At 34.5% G+C, this 27135-nt stretch overlaps 2 protein-coding genes across 2 annotated transcripts; one reads left to right on the top strand and one right to left on the bottom strand.

The window, feature by feature from the left end:
* Positions 1-1324: 1324 nt before the first annotated feature.
* Positions 1325-16735, bottom strand: LOC145624016 (LEC14B protein-like). The gene is made up of 10 exons (XM_081676944.1): positions 16567-16735; positions 15672-16214; positions 15417-15536; positions 15158-15235; positions 11142-11315; positions 8865-8942; positions 7257-7432; positions 6060-6218; positions 2493-2550; positions 1325-1813 (listed from the first exon to the last, which is right to left on the bottom strand). The coding sequence occupies exons 2-10, from the start codon at positions 16128-16130 to the stop codon at positions 1622-1624; spliced, it is 1494 nt and encodes a 497-aa protein (XP_081533070.1). The 5' UTR covers positions 16131-16214; positions 16567-16735; the 3' UTR covers positions 1325-1621.
* A 2316-nt stretch (positions 16736-19051) lies between these two features.
* On the top strand, positions 19052-20594 carry LOC145625169 (uncharacterized). Its single transcript, XM_081678245.1, has 4 exons — positions 19052-19533; positions 19645-20068; positions 20168-20320; positions 20418-20594. Exons 1-4 carry the CDS (start codon positions 19052-19054, stop codon positions 20592-20594), a joined length of 1236 nt encoding a protein of 411 aa, XP_081534371.1.
* The last annotated feature ends 6541 nt before the right edge of the window (positions 20595-27135 follow it).

Below are 27135 nucleotides of genomic sequence, written 5' to 3' on the forward strand. Positions count from 1 at the left end.
TATCGATAAAAACCATACATCGCACCTAACCTTGTTAATAATATAGCTATCAACAACTATATACTTCGTATAACTTAGAGCAAGATTAGCGCAGTCTCATCTTAAGACTTTACTCCATTGCCACATCAGTTTTTTAGATTAAGTTTAATTTTTTTTCTAATTTATAATTATGTTAAGACTCTTTAAGACTCGATAAAATTTATCTCTTCAATCGCTCAGACTCATTTTTTTACATGTAAATTAAAATATTAAAGTTTTTTTTTAATAAAAAATAAAAAATTAAATTGAGTTAAATTGAGTCTGAAGTTGAGTCTTGAATTTTCAACACTGCACTTCAGATTTTATTAAGACCAAACTTCATAAATGGTTAAAAATAATAAAGTCTCGTCTTAAGACCGCAAAATTAAAAAATGATGATGTCATCTAGAATCTTAAGACCCAGGGCTAATCTTGCTCTTCCACAAAGTATAGGAGTATATCATAATAATATAGCCATCACCAATGACCTTAGAATTCAGTCAACACTTAATCTTGACTTAGGAAAATAATTGTACAAAGAACACTATGTTGATTGTACGGAGTAATATTATTCAAAGGGAAAATATAAGTTAATCTGCCAGATAAACGAATTTTTGTTAATCTGATGGCATTTTTGTAAATATATTGAAAAAGCAGGGTTATTTATTCAGTACTTTTAGTGAGCTGTCCAATCACTGTTTGCTTTTTACTTTTACTGTTTGGTGAGAAAATTACACATGTACCCCTCACCAAGTACATGAAAAAATGCATATACCTTTCCACTGGTATTTGAAAAGACAATTATACCTCCAGATTTTGTTTATCTAGGGAATTAACTAGGTATCCCTCTTATTCAAATTCACACACATAAATCAAACGACACAACCAGTAATAATATGAATGCCAAAAGAGGCGATATTTTTGCACGAAATATGAGTCATGTTCACATTTACTGAACTGAGCTGAACTATACTAAATTGAACTAAACTGAACTGATTGAAGTTGAACTGAACTGAACTGATTAGAGCTAAACTGAACTGAGTTGAAATGAATATTTTATGAGAGAGGAAAATTAGGAGCTGAACTGATTGGAACTGAACTGATTAGAATTGAGCTGAAGCGAACTAAAATTAAATGTGAACAAACCTTAAGTCAATAGCTAGGTACTTGCCAGAATCTGAAAATGTTAAAAATTCAGATTTTATCATATTTTTATTTTTGAAAAAAAGGTAAAAAGAAGAAGCATATAAAAAAGAGATTCTTTCTATAACTAAAACATAAAATTATGTGCGCACTCAAAGCAGCATATGTAAATCACGAATAACTATTCTTTCCAATAACCCTTATCTTCAAAGTATGCCCACAAACAACTTCCACTCAAAATAGAATAATTGTACAGCAATACATTTGCCCACAATACAAGTAATTATGAAGATTATATTACAAGGATATGGAATAATTACATAATCATTTGTTATTTGGTATGATATAATTTACACTTTATAGTTTGTACCTTAGACGTGTAATGTGTATTAGTGCACCAAGAATGAGATCGTTTGGGAATCATTCCATGTTTGTTGAATAATGATTAAGGAAATCCAAATCATAGATGTCGTCTCCATAGATCTCGTTCGTCGCTTGGAGGTGCAGGCATTTCATCACTTCCTGAAAAGTCCCACTTTACTAAACTCCCGTCCCAAGATGAGCTAACAAGCATTGGGTAACTAGGGTGCCAATTGCAGTCTCTCACCACAGACATATGGTGATCAAGCTTTGCTACGATGGCTCCACTAACCTGTAATAGGACACAAAACAGACCACTCATCGAGTTAAGGGAGATTCATTCACCACATTAACACAAAAATAAGAGTTGTCCTCAATTTTTTGGCAAAATTGGCCTCAACACTCTGAACTATGGCTTGGGTGCACCCAGCACGCTGTATTTTACGTAGTAGCCAAAACACCAGAAACTAATGACTTGGATGCAAATCGCACCTTTAGTGAGTTTTCCGGCCACCATTCTCTTTGGAGCTGATGAATTAAATTTTTATTTTTCAATTTGTGTGCCGAAAAATGTTCCATAAAGCTTTCAGGGGTCATTTTCTAGATCCATTGTCTACAATGTGAATCTCGCCTAAACAAGGTAATTAAGGGTCAGGTGTATGTCCACAAAACAAATCGAAAGCATTTATTTATTAGACCCTTGATTTCAAAGGGTTCATTTTCATAGCTTAACAGAAAACAATAATTCACAGGAAGTTTATTGAGCCATTTTAACTTATAAGTAAATTATAAATCAAAGCTGAAAATTTATCCATAATTATTCCCTACATGTCGAATCAAAGCCACTTAACTAATCAGAATGCAATACAAGGAATAAAAAATATGCATCATCAGCATCTTTTTGCTCAACAAGCATAAAATTTACCAGGCAACATCTTAACAAGGCACAAGATGAGAGATAAATGACATACCAAGTCATATATGTACACACTCCCATCATTTGAACCTGTGTATATGTACTTCTTTCCACTGCAAAGACAATGCCATCATGTCAATTATCTTTTACCACTATCAACACTGTTAGAAAACCCTTACTGTCTTAACTTATTTTGACTTGTTTGAGACAAAATAGGTTAGATAAATAAACTTTGGACGTTCACAAGTTCAGAAAATATAAGTCGGAATAAGTTCAGATAAGTCTTGATGATTTAGTTAAGTAATAATAATTTCAGATAAGGGCAATAATTCAGACTCAGGTAAGTAAAATTAAGCAGTACAGAACACCTCTTAGCAGTTTTGTCATAAGTTTATTATTTCACAACGGAAAATTAAATTAATTTCTCCATTGTTGATGAGTTATTGAATATAATGAATTTTTGTGTGAATGTGATTAGCTCCCCAGTTAAAAATAAATTAATAAAAATCAGCCAATTACTATTTGTCGAGGTTCGCTTACAGTGCTTATATTTCTCTAACAATATCAAACCAAACTACTTTGTAATGTGCTTCAAATTAAGGAAGCTAACACATGGCTTCTTAATAGACTAAGAAAATGTTTCATCTCATTATTAGTTGAGAGCCATGAGACATCTTTATTTCGTCACCAAGAATTATCCAAAGTGTTTAAAATAAATTAAAGTTAAAGAGCTCGTGTTGCCCGCAGATTTTTGCGTGACTGAAGACAATGATGCCAAGGATATATAAATCATAGAATTTTGTTGACTACAGCATGATCCAAATTCCTATGATAACGCTGCAATGGTTGGAATATAAGATTGCAATAGGGTATTTACCCAATTAGAGAGAATGAGCCAAGGAATGGTCACAACAAAAGAAAGGAAGGCAGTTGAAGTCAACTGAGCAAGTTGATTACAACGGAAGAATGAAGGTCCTAAGCTATATGCAAAAGTGAGGAATTAACAATTTCAAGGGAGTTACTTTAAGTCTAGAACAGATAACATTCAATTTATATTCATAGTTAGCAACCCAAAACCATAGAAAAATCTATCAAATGATGGTGAAGTTGCAAATTTTATATGACGTGCACACAAAGTTTAATGTTCAGAAACACAATGATTAGTGAAAAGGACAAATGGATAAGTTTTATTGACATAAGATCTTGCATGGATCAGAACAAGTTCCATGATCTTAGGTTTCAAAAAACCGATACATAATATGAGATCAATATGAAAACACCACCGCACAAAAGTCTGGCACAATGTTACATGCTGTTAAAATTTTGTCTTTCTAGGAACCTCGTAGCCTACCAAAACAAAAACTAAAAGTTAAAAAAAATTCACCTTACCCCTTCTCCTCTCTCTCTCTCTTCTGGCCTCTTGATTTCAAAAGAAAAGAAAGATCCTCGCAAAATAGCATAACAATTTCTCCCTTTTGAAATTCATAGAGCCCCATTTGTATAAGAGCACCACTCTATCTGACTTCATCAGCTCTATTGGTTTTGCACACCAAAACTTCTTCTTCCTCAGACACTAATATAACTATTCCCTCTATTCCTGATCCTCAAAAGTTTAACTTACTTTCCATTTTGAGGTATTTCAAAAATTGACTCACTTTTACTTTATTTTTAGCAACCTCCTTTTGCAACTATGCCCCTCTTACCCACAACAATGTATATCTTTTCACTCACTCTCTTACTTTATCACTTTTCCATTACACCCACTTACCTGTGTACTCCATCTCTATTACTCCCTCTGTCCCTAAAAGAACGACCCTTTTGGCCAAATTTTAGTCCCAAAATGTTCATCTCATTTGCGTTTAAATACCCTCCATTTTGCAATAATATTTGTGCAAAATTAGCTTCCCCGTGTAAATTTTGCCTTATCTATGTACAATTATTTTTCTCTCTCTACGTTTTTGCAAATCCCATGTAAATTTCCCTTTTCAATGTACTTTTATTAGCTTCCCCATACACATGTACTTCCAACTTAAGTTTCTTGATATCCGTGAAAACTCCCCAAAAGGGTCGTTCTTTTAGAGATGGAGGGAGTACTTTATACACTTTCTTACACCACTCACCATTTGGAAACTTTCCTAGAAACAAGAGTCTATAGTGAGTCAAACTTTCACGAATATAGGGAGTATACAAGATCTCATAGGGTCTTATCTTAAATTTGTTTCAAATAATGCATCACTCCATCTCATCCAACATTTTTTTTCCTAGTGCTATTAACTCCAACGTCCAAAGTTTTAGTGATAATGGGCTAACAAGTTAAGCCTTTCACCCCCTTTTTGAACATCTTTTTCCTTATTTTTAGAATGAACCTCTAGTATGTGTTTCCTGAAAGCTTGACCACATAAAAAGGTTTGGGTCTTTAAGGATGTGTCAATAGATTGGTAGAGTCCATGAGAGTCTTGATCTCACCTTTAAACGAATACATATTTTCCTTTTACTTTCTCTAAAAACAATGCGCTACAATTCAATCTTGCAGTCTTAAGCTCAGGATTCTACTCATAAGCATCACTTCAAAAGTGTTCCTTCATCCCTTTTGTTGAGATCTTCTTTTTCCCAGGTAATTAAGTAGTACTAATGATGCAAGAAAAATCTGTCACATATTCATAACCCTCACATCCCACTTAAAGAGGAAATTAGACCTCCTTTGCGTAACACTCTAGCATAACAATACACTTAATTTACACCACAAATAATAAAGAAACAATGATAGTCAAAGTCAAAATTGTCATGAGCTGAACTTTTGCTAGTCTTTGAAACTGTGACCATTATTTCCCCACCCACAATTTTGTGACAAATAATTTCTCAATGTCGATATAAACCCTGGATTTTTTAATCAATAGAGATTGAGAGAGATGAATAATTCTCACTATTACTAAATTTTATGGACTTTACTTTATGCAGTGGGATCTTTCATTCACATTTTACCCACCAAGAATGTTTTGGGAAACTCTTTGACCCCAAATTTCAGCTATCCTACTTTCATCAAAGTTACAGGGTTCAACAAGCAGTAGGTAGTTCATAATCAAGAGAGAAACTTGTTCTCTTTATGTATATAGATGTTAAAGAGTAGACAACCAAAGCAAAATACTTTGCCCTATCCCATGTAATATTTTGTAAGGTTATGCGCACAGAATAAGAATTTGTTAGTTATTGCAGTGATACTCAAAGCTAAGAAACAAAATTGCATTGACATATTAAATGCTAGATAATACCAAACAAAAGTACTCCCTCCGTCCCGTTATAGATGCCAGTATCTCATATTTCACCGGAACTAACGGTAGTGGAGGGAGTATGTAATATTCTTCCTCCCTTAATCTCTCTTTACAGTCCTTAATCCCTTCAATGTAGTCACTAATCTGTTCTAATTCGTAACAAACATCCAGCTCAATCTCCAAGCTGGAGGAGCAAGAAGAGCCTATTATTAAGCTCTCCATAGATACTATATACAAATTATAACTTCTAGCTAATATGTAGACAGAAAAGCAAAAAAGTTAACAGTGAGCATAAACTTGGCTCTATAGCTCTATAGCTCACTGAAAAGGGAGACATCGGCAAATAAACTCACCTAAATTCTGGAGAAAAATAGCAACGGATTAGCGTACGCAAGACTGAATGTCCTCCATATGTAGCTACTGATAGATCATTAGGATGTCTCAAATGTCTTGCCTGCTGTGGATAGTCCATCCATCTGTAATCCCATTCATAATTCCTAGGAGCAGGATTACTGGCAGATAGAAGCGTGTCAAAAATCGCATTAATGTGCAAATAATCAAACATGCATAGTTATATCCACAAGCATAAAAACTGAGTATTTGTTCCAGTGGTAGCACATTGTAATGTTGTACAATCATTTATCAGTCATTGTTATATTTGAATAAAGGCATACTTCCTCAGTTTATTTTTAGTTTACATGTTTATTTTATAACGCTTGCTAATATATAACTTCAATCATAAATATCTTTAATCATCTTCTTTTCTTCTTTAATCATCAAACAAGTAAAGTTTGTAAAAAAAATATTTAGATAATATGCACTGAAATGAATCTAAAAAGATCCCTCATGATTGTATTTCGTCTTATGTATGAATACAAAAGACAACTAGAGTGAAGTTAATAGTGTCAGAAGTTAGCATTTTATCTTAAAAGAAGAAGAGGAATTACTAGACTACTGTGTATGCACATTATCATTTTAAACCAACCAAATAGCTTGCATCCTGTTAGTCAAAATACCTAGATGATACTGTTACATTACAGTTTCTAGCCAAAATAAAATAGCATTTTCCGACCAAAAGTTTATACAAGTCTCAAATTTAAGAATTTACTAATTCAAAGATTTTTCTACTTATAACTAGCGACATAGCTTTTAGAGCAATCAAAATCTTCTTTTCCTGAAAGACTAAAAGAATTACATCAAGAATGACTGACCATACAAGGAAAAACAGCAAAAAAGATCCTTGGAAGCCCATATAGCAAAGAAAGAATTACATCAACTATAAACCTATGATTCTATGAATACCTACATTCAGTAGACTAGCAGAATTTTTCTACGAAGGACGTGACCTCTAATTTTATCCTGCCTTTGAAGTGACATAAGTGCATGTCTATATAACTTTAAATTATACTATTACACACTTTTGAAGACTTCAAAATGGACAAAGAATTCACTACATGCATAGCACAGTGTGACAGTGAAAACATAAAATGACAGATTTAACATGTTTTTAACTTTCAAGTCTTACAAAAATAAATGAATAGTTTACATACCAAGTAATATTAGAGGACATCTTTCTAACATCCCAGAGCTTTATGCACTGATCTTTACCATTTGAAATGAAATATCGACCATCTCCTCGGCTATCAATAAATGTAATTCCTTCTAAATGTCCCATCATGACACCAGCCGCCTTCCCTCTTGCAATGAAGCATCGTCTGTCCCACAACTACAGATACAGCTCATAATTAACTGGGTAGGAAATAATGTGATACATCTTGATGATTGATACATTAATAGGTATTAGTATACACATTTATTGGATCCAGGCATCCAGCATCATGTATATGAGTAAGCAGATGTAAAAATAGGTATACTGGGGCACCTATTTTTGCCTCTATGGAAACGATAGGAGGTTTAGAGCACGGTCATCAGACAATATAACATGCGCCAAAGTCCTACCATCACTTGCCAACCCCATCCATTAAGAACTCGTTAAGGCCAGATCATCACGACCGCCAGAATCTATCTGAGGACCGATGTCTTGCACAGGCAAGCCTTAGGTGTTGGATTCTCAAGTTAGCCCTCTTGAAATGTCAGGGTTTTGAAATTGTTGGAGACTTCTCCGAAGGAAATTGTTGATCCAGAAATAGTGAGAGGAGTTAAATGCTTGGTAGGCCTTTAAGCTACACTTATTGGCTTCTTCTAGTGTATTGACCCTTGGGTGGCTTGATTCAAGTTCCGACACTGTAAGATCTAGTTGCGTGTACAACTTTAGTTGGTACTAGCGTGGTAATTTTAAATAAGCCTCTTCATGGGGGTATTGACAAAACAATAATTTCACACCCAGTTCTGCTTTCATTAGCACTTAAACTATTTATTAATCACTCTTCACATTGGTAAGTGCTACGTGGGGTGGGTGTAAAAAGGTGTGAATAGTGTGGGGTAGGAGAGGTAAGGTAGTAAAAGGAATTTTTCCTAAGAAAAAGAATATAGTAGAAATGAGCCAAACATTTTAAAACAGCTCAAAATGGAAAGCATATCAGGAATGGAGTACATAATTTTTTTTTTCTTATTTATAAATAAAAAATAGTAATTAAAAAAAATCCGGGGTTTTATATCCCCTAATTATCGATAATTAACACTAAGAAACTGAGAACGTGGCATACTATCCTGATATGGATCATGATAAATTTGTGGCCTGTTATTTGGGAGGAAGGAGTATACAGTATGCAACACTTATCACTTGCAATGTATGACATAGATCTCAGCGTCAGCACCCTTTTCTTATTAACCAGTTAGTCTGTTTGAGAAGTGTGGAGATTTGAATCATATCGGTTGAAATGGTATCATAGTACTTTTACGTTTTTTAAAACGCAGGATTTGTGGTTTTTTGTTTGGAGAATTGGGGTCTAGGGATTGTTTGGATTGGAATCAATGCAGTTTGGATCTTAACTTACCTCCTCTTAATTGGGTGTATTGAATTTAGTTATAATTTTACTGGTTCACCACAATCAACTTCTGAAGTTTGTTGCTGGCAATAATTTTCTATTTTTCTTTCAAGTGTGTGTAACATCAGTAGGTTCTTCCCCTGAGATAGGTAGGCAAACAACTTGTATCTTACCTTATACTATAAAACTTAAAAAAGGCACATTGTTTACCTTACAGTAATTGTCATCACTTCCAGAAAATATAAGATGGCCGCTTTCATCAGCAAAACAAACGGTGTTCACATCTGACTGCACAAACAATCAAGAAAGTAAGTGAAGACAGGTTTTTTTTCATCTTCAATTTTTAGCAATTAGCAATATGTTAAGGAAGGAACCACAAAAAATCAACAAAAAATTTGCATTTATTTTTTCCCAAAAAAAATTCACATTTACACATGTATACAGCCAATTTCCATACATCTGATAAAAAAGTTTTGTTCTCCTCACAAGGCAGAAAAGGTAAAATTAATCAAAGCTATTTTTACTGTGTATTTTTGGCCAAAACAGTTAAATTTTAAAAGCAATGCAGTATAAACCTCTAAGACTCCACCTCCCTTATTTCTGATTCCTATCCACATAATCATGCAAAAAGTTCTACTTTCAGTCTGAGATATATTAGGATATTTAAGTATTAACAATGTAATACATGAAGTAACTTCATATACTTGTGAGAGTAAGCTTGCCTCAAAAGTAGTAAAATAAAGACCTGAGAATGCAAATTGGACCCTGATCTCAAGCCAACTTTGGAGAGGAGCGTAGAAATGGTCTCCTAATTTCAAGCTAAAGCTTCAACTAAGTTAAGGCGTATAAAAATAATTACAATGACAAGCTCCTCAATATGTGTACCCCTTTTTTATGTGCAGATAATCTTGGGTGCATTGAAACGGAATAGAATAACATAAAAATGGCAAGGTTTTAAGAGTGTTTAGCCAATTAAACCTCCAGGGTTTAAGGAAGTCCTTTTCGTATGTCAAGCTGTAATATCTTTTGAACACACTACATTAAGCTTCCTCATGAATTTAACTAAATTTCATTGAAATTTAACAAAAGATGGGATAGAAATTTTGGTAACAAGGACTTCATTCAAAACCAAACCTACCAATTGAAACAATAAAAAAATGAAAAACAACTACCAAACAAGTGAAATAGAGAGCATTAATTGCAAGTGAAACAAATAATAATCCGAACTTATAAAATTTATATATTAATCTCTTCAGCGAAAAAATAAGTTGATATCATTTGTTATTGTTGATTTACCAAAAGGAAAGACTACTAGTTTAATTAGAATTAAATACTTGAAATAGCTCCCATTCAAAATCTAAGCATGGTTGTTTACTCAATTTGGACAACCGCACCGAAAAAATATGTTTGAGATCCACCATATAAGTACAGATAAGTTGGGCCAACAACGCCGGAATAACACCCAATATTAAACCGTAATACCACTTCCCTGTTATGGAATTTTTTGGGAATGTCAAGCTTAAATAGTACTCTTCACCAACCAGCCAGATCCCTCAAATTATTCCACTTACAACGAGTTACAACTCCAATCCTCTTACCAATCGAGATAAATATTAAATATGGGTCTAGGCCACACCTGCAAACTAAAAGAGAGAGTCCACTTCACAAGTTCAAAGGATGTTCCATCCCAAAACCATATGGCAATAGGAGTAGCCCCTTAGCCTTATAAAGTGATTAACTCTCTATTCTTCAACCAATGTGGGACACTTATATGTGGTGATACTTGAGAAGTATATTCTTCAACACCCCTCACATGTAAGGTCCCTTTTAACTTTTTCTCATGTGATTTTTCGAGCTAAAGTGCTTCTTTACTCCCCCTCCATGGACCTACGCATACTCTTGGCCAGTGAACTTTAGCCATTTAAGATCCCATATCGTGGGCTTGGCTCTGATGCCATATTAAATACATATTCGGGCCATACCCGCAAATCAAGAGAGAGAGTCTACTTCATAAGTCCAAAGGATGTTTCATCACAAAACCATATAACAATAGGAGTAGTCCCCTAGCCTTATAAAGTGACTAACTCTCTCTTCTTCAACCAATGTGGCATACTTACATGTAGTAATACTTGAGAAGTCTATTCTTCAACAATAACTCTAACAACTGAGTTAGTCTGGTTGTTAACCTTTAAGCAACTAAACAAACAAAATCAGTTATGAAACCACTAATTTGGTTAAGAATAGTAGTTTGAATAAAGTCAAAATGATAAGGAATACATGTGCATTTGGTTCACAAAATCTTAAATTTCGATAATTTTGGAAACCATGGTTGCAATAAACCTACTTAATTTAAACAAAATAACGCCAAATTCATGTAAGAAAACAATGCCAAAGAAAAATGTCTGAATAAAGGTTAATAGAATGAATATTTAAAGATAACATTGAAAAATAAAAAAAGAAAAACAATAAATTTAGATGAGTGCCTACAATGTGAGCTGATATTCGGAGGGAAAGCTTTTTAGCCTCAAGATCATAAACATAAATTGCATCATCACTACTTCCAGCCACAAGTTCTCGACCATCTGTTGAGAATTTCACAGAGAAAATCCCAAACCCGTAACCTTCACCATATTCTGAAAAATCCAAGCCATCATGGAGCTCCTGCACAACATCAGAATACACACCAGATATGATTGTTTTGTCCTAAATGAGTTAAAAGTATTATGTCAAGGGAGCAGTTAAAGATATGACAACAGCAAACATACTATTTCAGATGGATTTTTTTTTTATTTTTTATTTTTTATTTTTTTATTTTTTTATTTTTTTTTTGTTTTAAACTATAAAGTAGTACAATAAGGTGATTGGAGAGACATGCCATCCTAAATTACTAGAGAAGATTCGGTACAATATAGCTTATTACACTACTGTAGTAAGACTAATCTTAGGAAATTAATCAGTAGCATCATTTCAAAAGAGCTTGTCAACAAATTCAGCACTATAATTCAGAAAATCCTCTCCAGTCATAATAGGAATGATCTGCTTCAGATCCACTTATTGTTTTCTTTTCCTCCCCCAACTTTCCTCGGAAGCAAGAAAGAAGAAAAAAAAAACCAGGAAAATGCAAATGTGTCGATTTGAGATCCCAGCTAATGAGCAGAACTGAAAAGGAAGTATTTCCAAAATTTTCCTTTGCAACCCCCAAACCTTGCCTATAGCAGTTATATGTTTCTATGTAATACCCCATACCTTGATAATTTGGCATCTCCAAATAGAAAAAAAAATGACTAGTATATCAATTGCTTTTATTACAAATGAAACAAAAAACAAGCACCCACTGCTACATGGAGTCGGTGAAAAGTAAATAGTTTTGAATTTGTTCAACATAAACTATCAAAGCAGATGTTAATGAGAAGAAAAACAGGATTTCATACGTGTTTGTCTGGGAATCATTCACCAATCAGCAATTAATATCAATACTACCCCTATTTCATAATGTTATTAACATATTCCATTTTATTCGTGTTATAATGTTCTCAACATATATACTCTATTTTATCTTTGGATAACCCCATTCACTACCTAACCTCTCTTAGCCTACACATTCACTTTGTCATAACAGTCAAAGCAGATTTTTATGAGAAGAAAAACAGGATTTTATATGTGTTCGTCTAGGAATCATTGACCAATCAGCAATTAATATCAATACTACCCCTATTTTGTAATGTTCTTAACATATTCCATTTTATCGTGTTATAATGTTCTCAACATATCTACTTTATTTCATCTTTGGCCAACCCCATTTACTACCTAACCTCTTTTAGCGTACACACTCACTTTGTCATACTTTATCCACCTTTTTTTATAAATCCATCTTTTACACTTTCTCTCTTACTTTATCCATCTTTTTTTTTCACCCACCCACCTTTTTATACACTCTCTCCTTTGCCTTATACTTATGCAAACAGTAAATATTAAGAACACATTAAAACAGAGGTAGAAGATGAAATAGAATCTCCTCATGACTCCACCTTTGGACCCTTATCAGGAGACTTTGATATGGTTAAATACACCTGAAAAAGACCGAGGAGTGAAGATAATAATTGACCAATATAAATTAGTTAGGTTGCTCTTGATTTCTTCTTTTACTTTATTAGGTTGCTCTGGTTATTCTTGTATTTACTTAACAAGGTACTTTCTGGTACCATTAAATATGATATATTTCTAGTTTTGTATCTTTAAAGTTTAAATTATAGCATAGTGCAAGATAACAAGTGGTAGGCAAAATAGATAACATCGATTTTAACATGGATCATTTTCTCTTATTTCCCTCACTTAAGGATTTAATTCCTTTATTTCCCCAAATGAAAGTAGCTCTGATTTAAGTATACATATGTTACCAAAGGTACATAATCAGTGGCGGTTCCCATATGGGTTTTGTGGGTTCAGTTGAACCCATAACGGATCAAGAAAATTCTAATTTAATTTCTTTGCTATAGCTAGTTAAATGAAATGCAAGTATATATGTTGAACCTTCCCAACAGCCCAGTGGTGTGAACACAACACCATTAATCAAAGGTAGCAAGTTCTACTCTACCTGGCACAAAGCTTAACCATGAAAGTATATATTATCTTTCTATAATCTCTATCAAAGATGCATGTTGAATTTGATAGTTAGTTCCAAATTTAAGTCAAGATTTTTTTATTTTTTATTTTTTTTTGTAAACATGTGCACACCCTTTATTTATTTATTTTTTAGGTTGCCCCATCAGGTTCACTATATCCGGATCCAACCCGGGTTGCTTATGATGGATGAGTCTCTGAACAAGAGTTTTCGGTGAGGCTCGAACTCGAAACTTCCCTTAAGCGACATCAAGTTTCTTACCACTTGAGCCAACTCTTGTTGGTCACACCCAAATTATTTATTGCAAGATAATTATGTTATTTTATTTGAAGGAAATATAATTATGTTATTTGGTTTCACTAATATATGTATTTAGTGACTCCGAACCCATAACAAAAAGTTTTTGGATTCGCTATCGTGCATAATGCACTTTTTTGAAGACTTTATGAAGACCATATCATATACTCTCTCCACCGGTGAGTACTTCCGCGGTTCTTTTTTTCATTTTTTTTACTTGCAACCCTTCTTATGTCATGCTCACTAATGTTTATTATAAATCATTTATATTGCTTATTAGCAATAAGTAAAAAATATAAAATTTGATATCATGAAAGTATAATCAAGACGAATTTAACGAGATCCTACACGATACTTTTTTCTTAATTATAAATCACCAAAGTCAAAGGTAGTAAAGGTAGCAAATTTGAATGGTGCTAAAGTAAAAGTATAGCAATAAACGGGGAAAAAAAAAAGGAAAAGAATGAAACAAAACCAGAGGAAGTAAATTAAATACTACGGAAGGATCAAGAATATAGTCAACTTAAAAGATATTAACATATTTTTTCTCCAATAAATGCAGATTATGAAACATAACAAAGAATTATGCCACCTAATTTTGAAAGCTTAATCACATTGTTGCTTATAGACCAATTATTTGTACCCACATAAACAAGACATATTGATGGTGTAAGGAGGAGGGATAGATGACTTATATCCTCGTGTTTCAAAAATATGGTTTTAGTCGCTTCGCAGGAACAGTCACATTGTTGGGGGAATGTATATGATGCACGATCATGGACTGTGTCGCGGTTATAGTGATACAAATTTGATTTTAATTCTTGTTCACCTGTACGCTATAAGAGTAATTAGAGTATATTAATAAAGGCTTAGAGCCATTATTTGGAAGATATGACTCACATGAGGAATTTATCACTCTATCTTTGAATAGCAAGCAACTTTGAGTGAAACATAGGAAATAACTTTCATATTGGGCAATTCAAAGTTGGAACGTTTAATTTGGAAAAGATCACGGGTTTTGAAACACTCCTTACTAAACTGAACAATATTGATTCGATCAATTGAAAATCCTTTACAATACAGCCTAACAGAACGATAGAGCCATATTCATGTATCATTATTACACCTCCTCCCCCTCTTCCCCAGCTAAACAACCACTAACTCATTTCAACTACCATCAGCATTCTCTATACATTGTATCCTATTGCCCAATAATTTATTTTGAACAATCCAAGCCATTTATCACCATCTCATTCTCCATATTTTGTATTTTATTTCCCTTTTATTTATCTAGCTATGGTAGCATAAAGTCTCATTATATCCTCATTGAAGTTGACATGCAGATAAGATTCTTATAGAGATTAGATGAGTTGAGCTTATCAAGAACTAAATATTGTAGAAGCAAATTTACAATTAATATTCATGAAAACCTCCTGCTTTATCAAAATGATACTTCAGAATGCACTTCCTTGAGTTGTATACCACAATTTTAAATAAACCCAAAAACTAGTAATGCACATATTTTTCCATATGTAAAAATAAAGTATGTCTCCTAAGACAGAAAATTGAAGAATGAGATCCATACATTCACATTCGCATGAGACTCGATAGCAGCAGATCCAATATCAACAATATGTACAAGAGGTGACATGCTGGAATATACCTGCAATAACAACATAGTCATGTCATCACAAGTGAAACAAAAATTTATAGAACAAATCTCTCCACTATTTCTATTATACAACACCCCTCCCCTCCCCTCCCCTCCCAACAAAATATAAAATAAAATTTTTTTATGAGGCACATTTTAATTTACTTCCGGCCAACAAATGACAATCACTCACAAGGTACTGCTGGTCCGGCGAAAGGGATGTGTCGGTAATTGTCCAACGCAGGCTTTTGGCAACAATGTTCTTTTTAACTTTCCATCCTCTATCAACATTGTATATTCTAATATGACTTCCCTGCACAACCAAAGTGCAAGCAAATTACTATAACAATTTAAATATGCAAACCATAATCTGCACCTGCCACCAAGAATAACAGGAAGCCAATGGCTTTATTAATTAATCCCATCTCTAAGCCTTCTAGGAATTTACCTGAAATCCAGTAATAAAAAGAGACCCATCAGTGGAAAACTGTGAAACATATGCTCGACTGCTCATCTGATCCAGGAGCCAGGGCCCTTTAACAGGCACATAACGGCTAGCCACATGGCAACAGTCTGCAGATGTGAACCTCCCTCTCCCAGAATAATTAGCCTCTCGACCAGCCAACATTTTCACTGCTGATACAGATCTTTTTCTCTTTCCGGGTACAACCTTACTCAAATGCTCATTGGGTTTTGATTTAATCATTGTCAAGTCAGAAATTTCGTTGTCTAAACATTTCGAATTGTCATCATGTGCATGACCATAGCTACTAGAATTAGCAGTGTTGCTAGCATCATAGAATTCGTCTTCAGAATCTAACTCTAATCGACTTACATATTGACCCATTTCGCTCAAATTCTCCTCACTCAAATTCTCCTCCAAGGACTCCACCAGACTAAAATACATATCAAATTCTGGAGCTGATCATCGACAAAAGAGTATATATAGCCCCTCGAGCCGTGCTCGAATCCAATAACCGGAATGATACTGCTGTAAAATTTGATTGTATCCCCAAATTAAATAGGTTCATTTTGAATCAAAATTATCTTTCATTGTCATTTACTTATACCCTTATAACCTATTATGTTGCAGACACTTTTGCAACTTCATTACCCAGAAATTAATCCACGAACAATCAACTAAACATGCAAATAATAACTGATAAATTATGTTTCAGACAGTCAAATTTCATGGAATTGAAGGAAAATCAAGCAAACCCAACTTAAAAAATGGATAATTTGCCAATTAAAATGATAAAATCATAGCTAAATTAGGAAATTAATCGTCAATTACGAAGCAATAAAAGCATAAATATGGGATATAACGAAATTGAAGAACTTACATAAAAATTGATCAGTTGTTGTTGAATGATTGGAGAGTATAACTGATATATCCAGTTAGGATATAGAGGTCAAATTAGGCAGCATTTGGTGGTCTCTACAAACGTCATCCTCAAGCTCACACTGACGTTAAATGAGCTGAATAATGGATGGATTTTTTTCTCCTTTTCAATTTACCTTTTAAAGATATTTTTACCAAAAACAAAAACTTACAAGTCAAAGGACAAAACATGGAAAAGTCGAAAATAATACTCCCTCTGTTTTTAATACGGAGTAAGTGTTATAATTTGACCGACACAAAATAAATTTTAGGGAATTTTAATTGGCTTAAACAAAATAACATATAAGTGAGGGAGTTAGAGTATTAAAAATTAGGAAATTTTGACAATTACCACCTACTATTCTTTTCATTTTAACAAGGAAAATTTGTAATTATTAATCCCAACTTTCGGCCATTTACTTTCATTAATCCCAACTTTCCATTATTATTGAATAATCCCAACTTTAGGGGGCATTTTCTTTTATCAGGCCAAATGACCCAAAGTTGGGATTAATAATTACCACCCACTATTATTATTATTATTTTTTTTAAAATTACCACCTATTCTTTTCTTAAACACCAAAAGTTCTCACCTAGGTAACTCTCAACCACCTTATGACGTCATGTGGGCCCTATATAATACCTTTCATTCCTTTTTCCCTCCTATTTCCTATTTCTCACTTGAAACTTCACTCCCCTGTCTCCCTTCTCTCTCCTTCACCATTAATGGCAATTAATCCAACCTCACCCATCTATTTTTATTTTTTCAGAAAATTAAATCTCTTGCATCACTTCTCCTCTCTCTCCTAATTGATGGTCAAAAAAGTTGAAAAATGTCTCAAAAGTGTACCTCATTCTAGGTAGTAGGAGAGTACAACTGGGTGGAAAACGACGTCGTTGAAGGGGGGGACCAATGCAAGGAGGATTTTATTTGTTGGAATTAGCAAAACGGAGTTAAAAAAAACAAGGTATTTTGATTTTATACATTGACATTGTGAAACCTAGAAAACGTAACACTGTAATTGCATGCTAATTTGTGTAATGTGGTATTATATTCATGAATTAGTTGTAAATTAGGGTTTTTATTGTTTAATTAGTGGATATAATTAAAAATTCAAAGCTGCATGTTTCGATTTTCAGTATTAATTAGTTTATTAAAATACTGGCTTTAAATGTCATGCATGTTGTTATATTTGTTGTTTATTGTGATTGGTGTGTGTGTGTTGTTGACCAAGTAATTGATTGAATATTGTTTGCCTTTTTTTATTGCATTAGGTGTTGCAGTATGGAGGAGGAGAGTTTTTATCCCAAGTTTGTTAATTTAAGGATTAGATTAGGAGGGGAATTTGTTACTAAGGTGCATAAAGGCAGGAAGGTCGTTGAGTATAAGGGGGTTGGACATATTTGACTACACAAGGTAGTGTGAGAAACATTAGGGTTTCAACTCTTAGATATGTTGTTGCCACTGGGTTTAGGGATGCTGGAATGGATAGATGTTCTCCAAAGGTTTAAGGTATGGTATAGGATGAAGGGTAGAGCACTAGGTAGTGGGAGGAAAGAGTTCAAGGAAGATTTGGACATTGACAAATTCCTAGACACAGTAGATAAGATGGGAACATTGGAGATGTATTGTACTATAGAGCCAATTTTGGAACTCACACCATAATCTATGCCTTTGACTTTGCTAACATATAGGACAAAATTACTAACGCTCAACATTAATGAACCTGGGCCCTACCATCAAAGCCCAATCACAGCACAATCTCAGCCCATCTTACCTTCTGCACAACCAACTTCCAAGCCCAAAGCTTAAAAATTAAAACCAATAAAAAAAACATAGTGTGCTTGAGGAGGCTGTGTTGATATCTGAAAGAGAGTTCAACAAGCATGTTGAAAGTTTGAAAGAGAGTAGACTTACTCCTAGGGTGAAGCGTGTTGCACAAAAGGGAAAGGGTAAGAAAGTCAGAAGGGCAAAGAAACATGATAAGGTTAGGACAAAGAGACATGATAAGGTGAAGGCAAAGAGGAGTCTGTTTGAAAAAGTTGACAAAGATTTTGGTTCATCTAGTTTTGAGGCAAGTGATTTAGATGTTGATTGGAATCTTGGGGAGGAAGAGTGTGATTTGAATGTTAATGATTTTTTTTTTTTTTTTTTTTTTTTTTTTTTTTTTTTTTTTTTTTTTTTTTTTTTTTTTTGTGCAAGCAAAGGTGGGGATGGAATACTAAAAATTTCTCTTCTCTCTGCCTGTAGGTGGTTAAGGGTTCTCTAGGCTTCCAGGGGGTGGTGTGGGCTTTTTAGCTCTTGTGTAGTTTTGTGGTGCCTGTTTCAGGCTTTGTACAGTTGTACAGTTTTTATTGTGTTAATATATTTGCTTACTTACCAAAAAAAAAAAAAAAAAAAAAAAAAAAGAATACTGAAAAAGGTAGAGTGCAGTTTAGCTGGGGAGATGAGCGGAGATGGGGTACCAAATCAGAGCAGGGCTAAGGTGAGAGAAGAAGAAGATGCTGATTCTGAAAAGCTAAGGAGTTTACATGGTTTATATTCAGAAGAGGAACCATATACAACATTTAATGCTCTCACTGATTTCAACAAACCAATTAAATTGAAGGCGGGGTTGAGGTTTACTTTAAGTACTGTTGTCAAGCAAGCACTTAGACAACATGCCATAGAAAACAGGTATGACTTCTATTTCTTGCACAATGATAAGTCTAGGATTACAACTTATTGCAAGTACAAATGTGGATGTCCATGGAATCCAAAGAAATGTAGAAAACCAATGTGTAGCTGTGAAAATCAGTGCCCTTTTAGAGTGTATGTTAGATGCTTACCTAGGGAAACTTATTGGGTCATTAGATCTATGAGGTTAAACCACACTTGTGTAAGAACTACTACAAATAGCAAGATGAATGCAGAGTACTTAGGAGATAAGTACCTAGAGCACTAGAACGCTGATCCAAGTTGGAAATTATAAGCTTTCAAGCAGAGGGTTTTGATTGAAGCTGGAATTAAAATTACGTACTGGACTACATGGTTGGCTAGAGCTAGAGCAAAGCTTAAGATTTATGGTTCTGCATCTGAAGAATATGAGAGGGCTCGGGATTATGCGAAAACAATCACCAAATACAATAAGGGCAGCAGGGTAGGGGTAGTAATTGATGGTTTGGATGGCCCAAAGCCACTTATATTCTGCAGGATGTATATGACACTTAATGGGCTGCAAGAGAGGTTCACAAATGGTTGTAGGCCAATCATAGGTGTTGATGGCTGTCATTTGAAGGGTGCATACCCAAGACAAATTCTAGTTGCTGTTGGGAAGGATGGGAACAACAACATATTCCCATTTGCTTGGGCAATTGTAGAAGTGGAAAACACTAAGACCTGGGTTTGGTTCTTGCAAATGTTAATGAAAGATTTGTCTAGTGAGGAAGGTGAAGGACGAACCTTCATGTCAGACAGACAAAAGGTATTACTTCCCATCCTTTCTCCCTTTTGGATGCTTAAATTTGCTTCCTATGTGTAATAGTAGTTTTCTATTAATTGCCTTTTGTCTATCACTCGCTAGGGATTACTTGAAGGAGTTGAAGCATTCGACCAAGTAGTGCCTAAAGCTAAAACAAGATACTGTGTGATGAATATTTGGGGAAACTTTAAGCTTCAGTTCACTAGGACCCTTTTCAAAGATCTATTCTGGCAAGCAACAATGGCAACAACTCTGGTACATGATTTTTTTGTTGTTCATTCAACTGTTCTGTTTTTAATGTTAAAGCATACATGTTGTGAATTATTCTGCTTACTAGCTTTTGTAAATGAAGGTTGATCATGAAATTGCCATGGAGAGCATAAAATTTCTGAGTGAAGATGCATATGAATACCTTGTCAACATCCCCACAAGATATTGGGGTAGGCATGCATTCTCAACCAGTTGCAAGTCAAACATGTTGTTTAACAACATGTGTGAAACTTTCAATTCTGTCATTAGAGAGGCATGAGATAAATCTATTCTCACTCAGATGGAGTGGATGAGAAGGTATATTTTGAGAAGGTGCAATGAGAAGTGTGAAGGAGTGAACAAAATGAATGGGAAGAATATGCCTTACATCACTAAGACACTTGAAAGGATTGAACATGTGGCTAGAGGATGCATAGTGCAATTGCCAAGGGATGACAACTATGAGGTGGAGTTTGGAGGAGATAGATTTGTAGTTGATATACAGGAAAAGACTTGTACATGCTACCATTGGCACCTTACTGACATCCCCTGCATGGATGTATCCATGCATATGCCTGTTATATGGATAAAAGAGTTGATCCAAATGGTTATGTTGATGAGGCATACAGTTGGGAGACTTACCTGAAAGCTTATGGTACTCCTATACTTCCTGTACTAGAAGCTAAGCACTGAGAGAAGATGAGCTTCAAGAAACCATTGCCTCCTGCCATAAGAGTGTTACCAGGAAGACCTTGAAGGATTTATGTCTTCGTCGTGTGCAATTACTAGATATATAATTGGATCAAATTATGGAGATAATTAAGTTCGTACATTTGGCTCGTCGTTTTATCATAGCTAGAGGTACTAATTAACGATCTTTGGGCTAGTAAAATAGCCCAAACCTCAATTAGACGGATCCTATAAGGTCACACAAAGGGGCTAGATCGAGAATTAGAGGACGAGGCCCGTCATGGGCCTCATCTCTCTAGGTGGCCGGCCATGTGGGGAATTAAGAGGGTTTTGGGCCTCGTGCCCTAGTCTAATTATGATGGGATTATAAATAGACTAGGTGCCTAGGGTTTGATGCAAGCAATTGACTGATCATTTGATCAAATCCTAATTAGCAAACACGAAGCCCAACCCTCTCATATTCCTCTCTCTCTCACGACTCTCTCCTCCTCCTCGGCGCTGGTGGTGTCTCGTGGTGGTGGTGGTTCATGCGGTGGTCGGTTGTCCATAAGGTGGTGATCGCGGTTTTCTTCAATCACTCGACCAATCTAGTATTGGTGGACGGCTCGTTCGAATCTCGTAGACTTTGGGGCTGTATTCTCTCCCTGATTTTCCTGTCGAATAGCTACGTGGAATTCACGCTTCAAAGGTATGATTATGTGTCTTGTGTGTTATGCATGTGATTCTTGGGATTAGGTGCTTAATTGAATATGATTCATGTTATTTCCGCTGCGTAGTACCTATAAACTCCTACAGGGGTATCAGTTAGCCTCTTACATAAACGCGCTTGATCATAATAATACGATTATTTGATGTCCACGTTAAGTTAATTTTATAATCAATTAAGAGGGAGAAATTAATTTAATTATGGTTCAATTATTATATTTAATTTGATTAAACTTTTGGAATCGATTAAATGTGATTTAATTATGCTCAAATTGCCATGAAGAGGACTGAATTAAGCCATAGAATATTCGAAATTTTCGAACACCCTAACCCTAATTTCGATTTTTTTTAAAATACTAGCCTAAAATATGATTTTGTGCTTGATTTTTTATTTAATTTGATTTGTTTTATGATTCATAATTTTAATTGGATCGATTTATGCGTAAAAATGTTTTATGTATGATCATCGATTTAATTTTAAAAGTTAGAATTAAATTGGGATTAATTTTATGATGAACCCTAATTTTAAAGTTGAATGTGATTTTAATTTTAATTTTTGGACTGATTTGATTTAATTTTAATAAAAGTTACTTTAATTTAATTGAAAAAAAAAAATAGTTTTGAGGCCAGCAGCCGTGGCTGGGTGGCGCAGCCACGGCGACTGCCGACCTGGTGGCAGTCCAAGAGGGAGGGGAGGGAGGGCGACGATCCGAGGTGGCTGTGGGCAGCAACGTGCAAGCGTTGCACGGCTGCCAGTGCTGCTGCCACGCTGCTGCCCTTACGGCAGTGGCTGGTATCGACAGCCAGCCACCATGGCTAGCTTCGGCTAGCCAACCACGGTGGCCGGTGTGGTGGTGCACGGATTTCAAAAAAAAATTATTATTATATTTATTTTTAAAAAATATTTTAAGATAAATATGATTTATTTTGGATAAGATAAAATATTTTTAATATATGATCTTTTATTTTGAAAGATAAAACCGGTTTTATTTGGATAAAATATTTTATTTTAGGATAAAATCAAATATTCAAAAGTTGTTATATTTGATATTATCCATATTTAAAGTTGTTAAATTGGTAATTATCCATAATTAAAGTGGTTAATTTTGGATAAGATTGATTAGGATATTTTGAGCATATTCCAAAAGAATAATAACTGATTTAAATAGTGTGATTATCCCATAATTAGATTAGGATGTAATTGATTTTAAAATTATTCGATTGGCTAATAATTAGGATAGGATCTCCTAAGTTTGTTAGGATAATCATGGAAGATTTAATATGATTTATCTTTCTAGATTAAAATATGATTTGATTCTATCTCATGACTAAATTAAATATATGATATTTTACAAATCGTCATGAATAATATATGATATTATCTAATTATGATTAAAATATAATCTATTTATGAACATTTGATGTTGTAGTTTAGACAATCATGTTGAGTGATTTATTATATGACACTTTTATAATATATGATATTATGTTGCTATATATCTAAAATACGATCTGCACATTGTGATGTATTTTTTTCATCTAAATACGGTCTGCACACCGTTAAGTATTTTCGTAACTTTTATTTAAAGTTAATAGAATAGTTATTTAAATAGTGTTAGTCCAAAGAAGCTCATGAAGTGAAGGCCCAAAGGAGCAAGGTGGATGGAGATCCATGATGATTCAAGTGGGAGCATTTTTCATTTCTAGTTTTTTTTTTTAGGACTAAGGGGCTATACAATGTCATGCTTTATTTTATGAATTAGTAGATTATGCATGTTAGATTTTATTTATGTTAATTGATGATGCGCTAGAGTTCACTAAATAATCACAACATAATGAATCTAGGTCCCGGAAATATTAAGATTGCTTTTCCAATTAAAAACCCAATGAAACCTTCGATATTTATGATGGGTCATTGTAGACACCCATTTGTGTCTCCCCAAAATCAAACCCAGTGATGAGTACCTTTCACGTCGAATCATAATCGAATGAAGTGAAAGTTTGGAAAGTTTAGTGTTGCGGATAGTTTTAATATCTTTTCTCTTCTCTCTGTTTTTGAAAACTTATTTTAAGAAAATAGCCAATCCATTTTGGTTGGTCCATGATATGGGTCCAATAGTAGTGTAGTTGGATGGGCTTGACAAGAGCTTTCCAACGATATATTATAAGCCCAATTCCGATGAATATTGAGGAAGTTATGGCCAATTTACTAAAATGGGCCCGTTTTGAGCCTTATATGCGGCCCAATGATCTAGAGGAGGGCCTAATATAGATTTATCATTCCTAATGCAATTAGGAATGGTTTTAGTCTTCTAGATTCTTCTAGAAGGTTCTTTTCATCCCTAATTCAATTAGCATTGATAAATTGACTTTTGTTGACTTTTCAGAGTTTTAATTAAAATCAAAGAGCATTTTTTGAGGAAAATACGATTTTATCCTCCTGTACGACAATTTTTATTTGATTTTAAGAAAACGCGTGATTTTCTGAATCAGCGCCAAACGCCAGCTGTAGCGCCTGGCGCTACGCTTGGCGCCAGGCGCTAGTTTTGGCGTCTGGCGCCAATGGCCAGCGTTGGCGCTAGTTCAGTTTTACGTGCGCCAGACTCTGTTTTGATATTTTTATCTTTTTGGCTGATTTTCTTTATAAATAACGTCGTAAAAACTCCGTTTTCATTCACCTACAACCAGTTTTCATCTACAATTTACCAACTCTCATCAAGATTATCTTGATTACTCTCTCTCTCTCTTTTTCTAAACTAGCTTTTCTCAAATACAAAATTCCGCATTCATTATATCTAGAAACACCTAGCCATATTCGAAGTTGCCTTCGCCCTAGACGTGAAAGGTTTAATTTATGAGGGTTTGGTCCCAAATCTCTATTTCAATTATTTAATTTAATTGTTTTGTTTATTATTTTCCTTGAAGTTACTAACGTGTGTATTTTGTTATTAGAAAGAGGTACGAGGCATCAAAGTAAGTACTTTAATGGTTTTTATTGACGTTATTATGTAGAAATCATGTTTAGGTTGTTATTATGATTCCTAGTATCATGTCTAGGGTAAATTTAATATCAAGTATGATTAAAAGTATGATGCTTCCTATGTTCTTCCTAATATTTATGATTGTTAGTATCATGTTAGGGTTAAAGATTTGATTTTTAATGCTTAGTGACATGCTTGGGTTTGTTATTAATCTTGTTAGTATCATGCCTAGGATCTTGCTATGCTTTAACATGATTGTTATCATCATGATTATTGTTTTGATTATTATTATGATTATACTTTATGAGTTATGATTATAATCGTTATAATTATGATTGTTATGATTATAATTTTATTTATGATGATTATTATGTTGCTTGATATTTATTGTTATTGCTTGATCACGCCTTTTATGCATGTTTAAAGGGAATTGGTACTTGTAATCACGCTTAATAAGATAATTAATAATCTTGTTAGGTTTAATTTTGATTATAATTCAAGTGATCACCAATAATAGATTTATTTGTGCATTAAACTCAACCAACATAGATAAACAGGTTTAGGGTTAAACCTATTGATTGCATGTTAGTCAAAAAACGCACATGAATAGGATCAGAATAAAGTAGAGGCCTATTATTAGGGCAAGTTCAATCTCTTTTAGGTTGGATTTGTACCTTCATCCCCGAACTACCAGTCATGGTTCAAGACCTATTGGAGTTGACGATCTCCTGGATCGTTAAGGGGTGTAACCTTCACCCTGTGAACGGTTTACAAGTTCCTAAAAAACTTGTTGGCGACTCTTTTGCTCTATCTTCTTCCCTTTTGGACGCCACCGTACTTTAGTGTATGATCACAGTGGGGTTCAAGCTAAGGGATTAACGCTTGAATTATTCCCTACAGTTTTTGGCGACTCCACTAGGGAGGATTTCTATTTTAATTCCTGAATTTGTTTCGGCAATGATTTAGAATGAGTGGATGAGACTCGAAACGTTCTAAGTATTTCATGTGCGTAATTTTGATTAACATTATTGTCATATGCATAAAAAAAGATCTCATTGGAAAGACCATCCGTAATGAGTTAAAAACATAGGATTTTACACGTAGGAAATTTGAGAAATATCTTTCACAACTAGGACCGAAATAATACTGCGCAAAACCGGAAAATTTTATCGAGCACAGAAAGCTGCTGAGGCATGTAGGAATTAGCGTCAGCGACCAGAGGATTGGCGCCATATGTTTAACTGTAGCGCCAGACGCCAGCATTGGCGCCAGGTGCTACAGCTAAAATTTGGCGCCAAGCTCTGTTTGCTGGCGCCAAATTCTTCCAATACCGAGCCAGAAATATGCGTTCTAATTTCGACCAGTTTTTCGTATTGTTTGCTCGATCCTACTTCCTGATTCAATTTTTTTCACTTTTCTGAAACCCATATGTGTTCTTCATATGGACATAACCCTCTGGGAATTCATGCTCCATCTACCTGATTGAACGCTCTGAGCAACAAAGGGTACATCCGAGATTGTTGAATTCACAAAACCATGGAAGCAAGTTTTTTCTAAAACTCGCGGTGTCCCATCCACTCGCGCCAACCCTTCACGGTTAGGCTTCCGCGCGGTGCATCCGGACAATTAACCATGGACCCTTTATTGACTAAACCATATCCCTAACTTTAGAGAACTAGAGCCATGGTTAGGTTGCAAACTCATTGCATCATATTGTGCCTACTTGACTAATTGTGCATTATCTGTTGTGCATATATTCTATGTTTTCTTAACCGTTTGTTTAACTTTTGTTGAGATTAAATAAATTAATGACTTAAAGAACTTTTCCTAATTAATTAATTAATTAATTAATTTGAATCAATAAAGTCTAATATTTTAATCAGAATTGACCTAGTACGACTTTAGGCATACCCCTGTTGATTAATAACATCGAAAACAGTCCCAGATTGAAGCTCCAGCATTGGCGCCAAAGTCTGGACTGTAGCGCCACTCTGTGGAGTGTGGCGCCTGGCGACAACTCTATCGTCTGGCGCTACACTACACAGTGCGACGCCAGTCCTGTCGTTTTGCCGACAGTTCGGATTATTGGTGGAGTCATCACCTAGTGTCTAATTAACCAGTTTTCTAATTAATTCGGTTAATTTTCGCTGTCAATAGTACTTGGTTGAGTCATTAATCGAGTTTAGGCACTAAGTCCCATGGTCTTAAACAAGAGTCCAAACATGTCACTTACACTCAATGCACACACCAATACACACACTTTGACCATGTCTAAGGGAGTTTTGCATGCGCGTTTTTTCCGTCATTTTTTTAGGGGGGTCAGTCGGATATTAATCCTCCAATTTAAAAACTATACGTAGTTCCCTAAAAATATATATATAGTAGTTCCCTAAAAATAAATATGTACATTATTTTTGGCAAAAATATGCACCCATTTTTTTATTT

Source organism: Chenopodium album, chromosome 3 (genome assembly GCF_948465745.1).
Source record: "Chenopodium album chromosome 3, dcCheAlbu1.1, whole genome shotgun sequence".
In the NCBI taxonomy this organism is placed as follows: domain Eukaryota; kingdom Viridiplantae; phylum Streptophyta; class Magnoliopsida; order Caryophyllales; family Amaranthaceae; genus Chenopodium; species Chenopodium album.

Coding starts and splice junctions, on each gene's coding strand:
- LOC145624016 (XM_081676944.1), bottom strand. CDS start 16,130: ATGTATTTTAGTCTGGTGGAGTCCTTGGAGGAGAATTTGAGTGAGGAG. Junction 8,943..11,141: donor TCCGAATATCAGCTCACATT/GTAGGCACTCAT, acceptor TTGTTTGTGCAG/TCAGATGTGAACACCGTTTG. Junction 1,814..2,492: donor GTGTGTACATATATGACTTG/GTATGTCATTTA, acceptor GTCCTATTACAG/GTTAGTGGAGCCATCGTAGC.
- LOC145625169 (XM_081678245.1), top strand. CDS start 19,052: ATGAGCGGAGATGGGGTACCAAATCAGAGCAGGGCTAAGGTGAGAGAA. Junction 19,534..19,644: donor GCAGAGTACTTAGGAGATAA/GTACCTAGAGCA, acceptor ATGGTTGGCTAG/AGCTAGAGCAAAGCTTAAGA. Junction 20,069..20,167: donor TCATGTCAGACAGACAAAAG/GTATTACTTCCC, acceptor ATCACTCGCTAG/GGATTACTTGAAGGAGTTGA.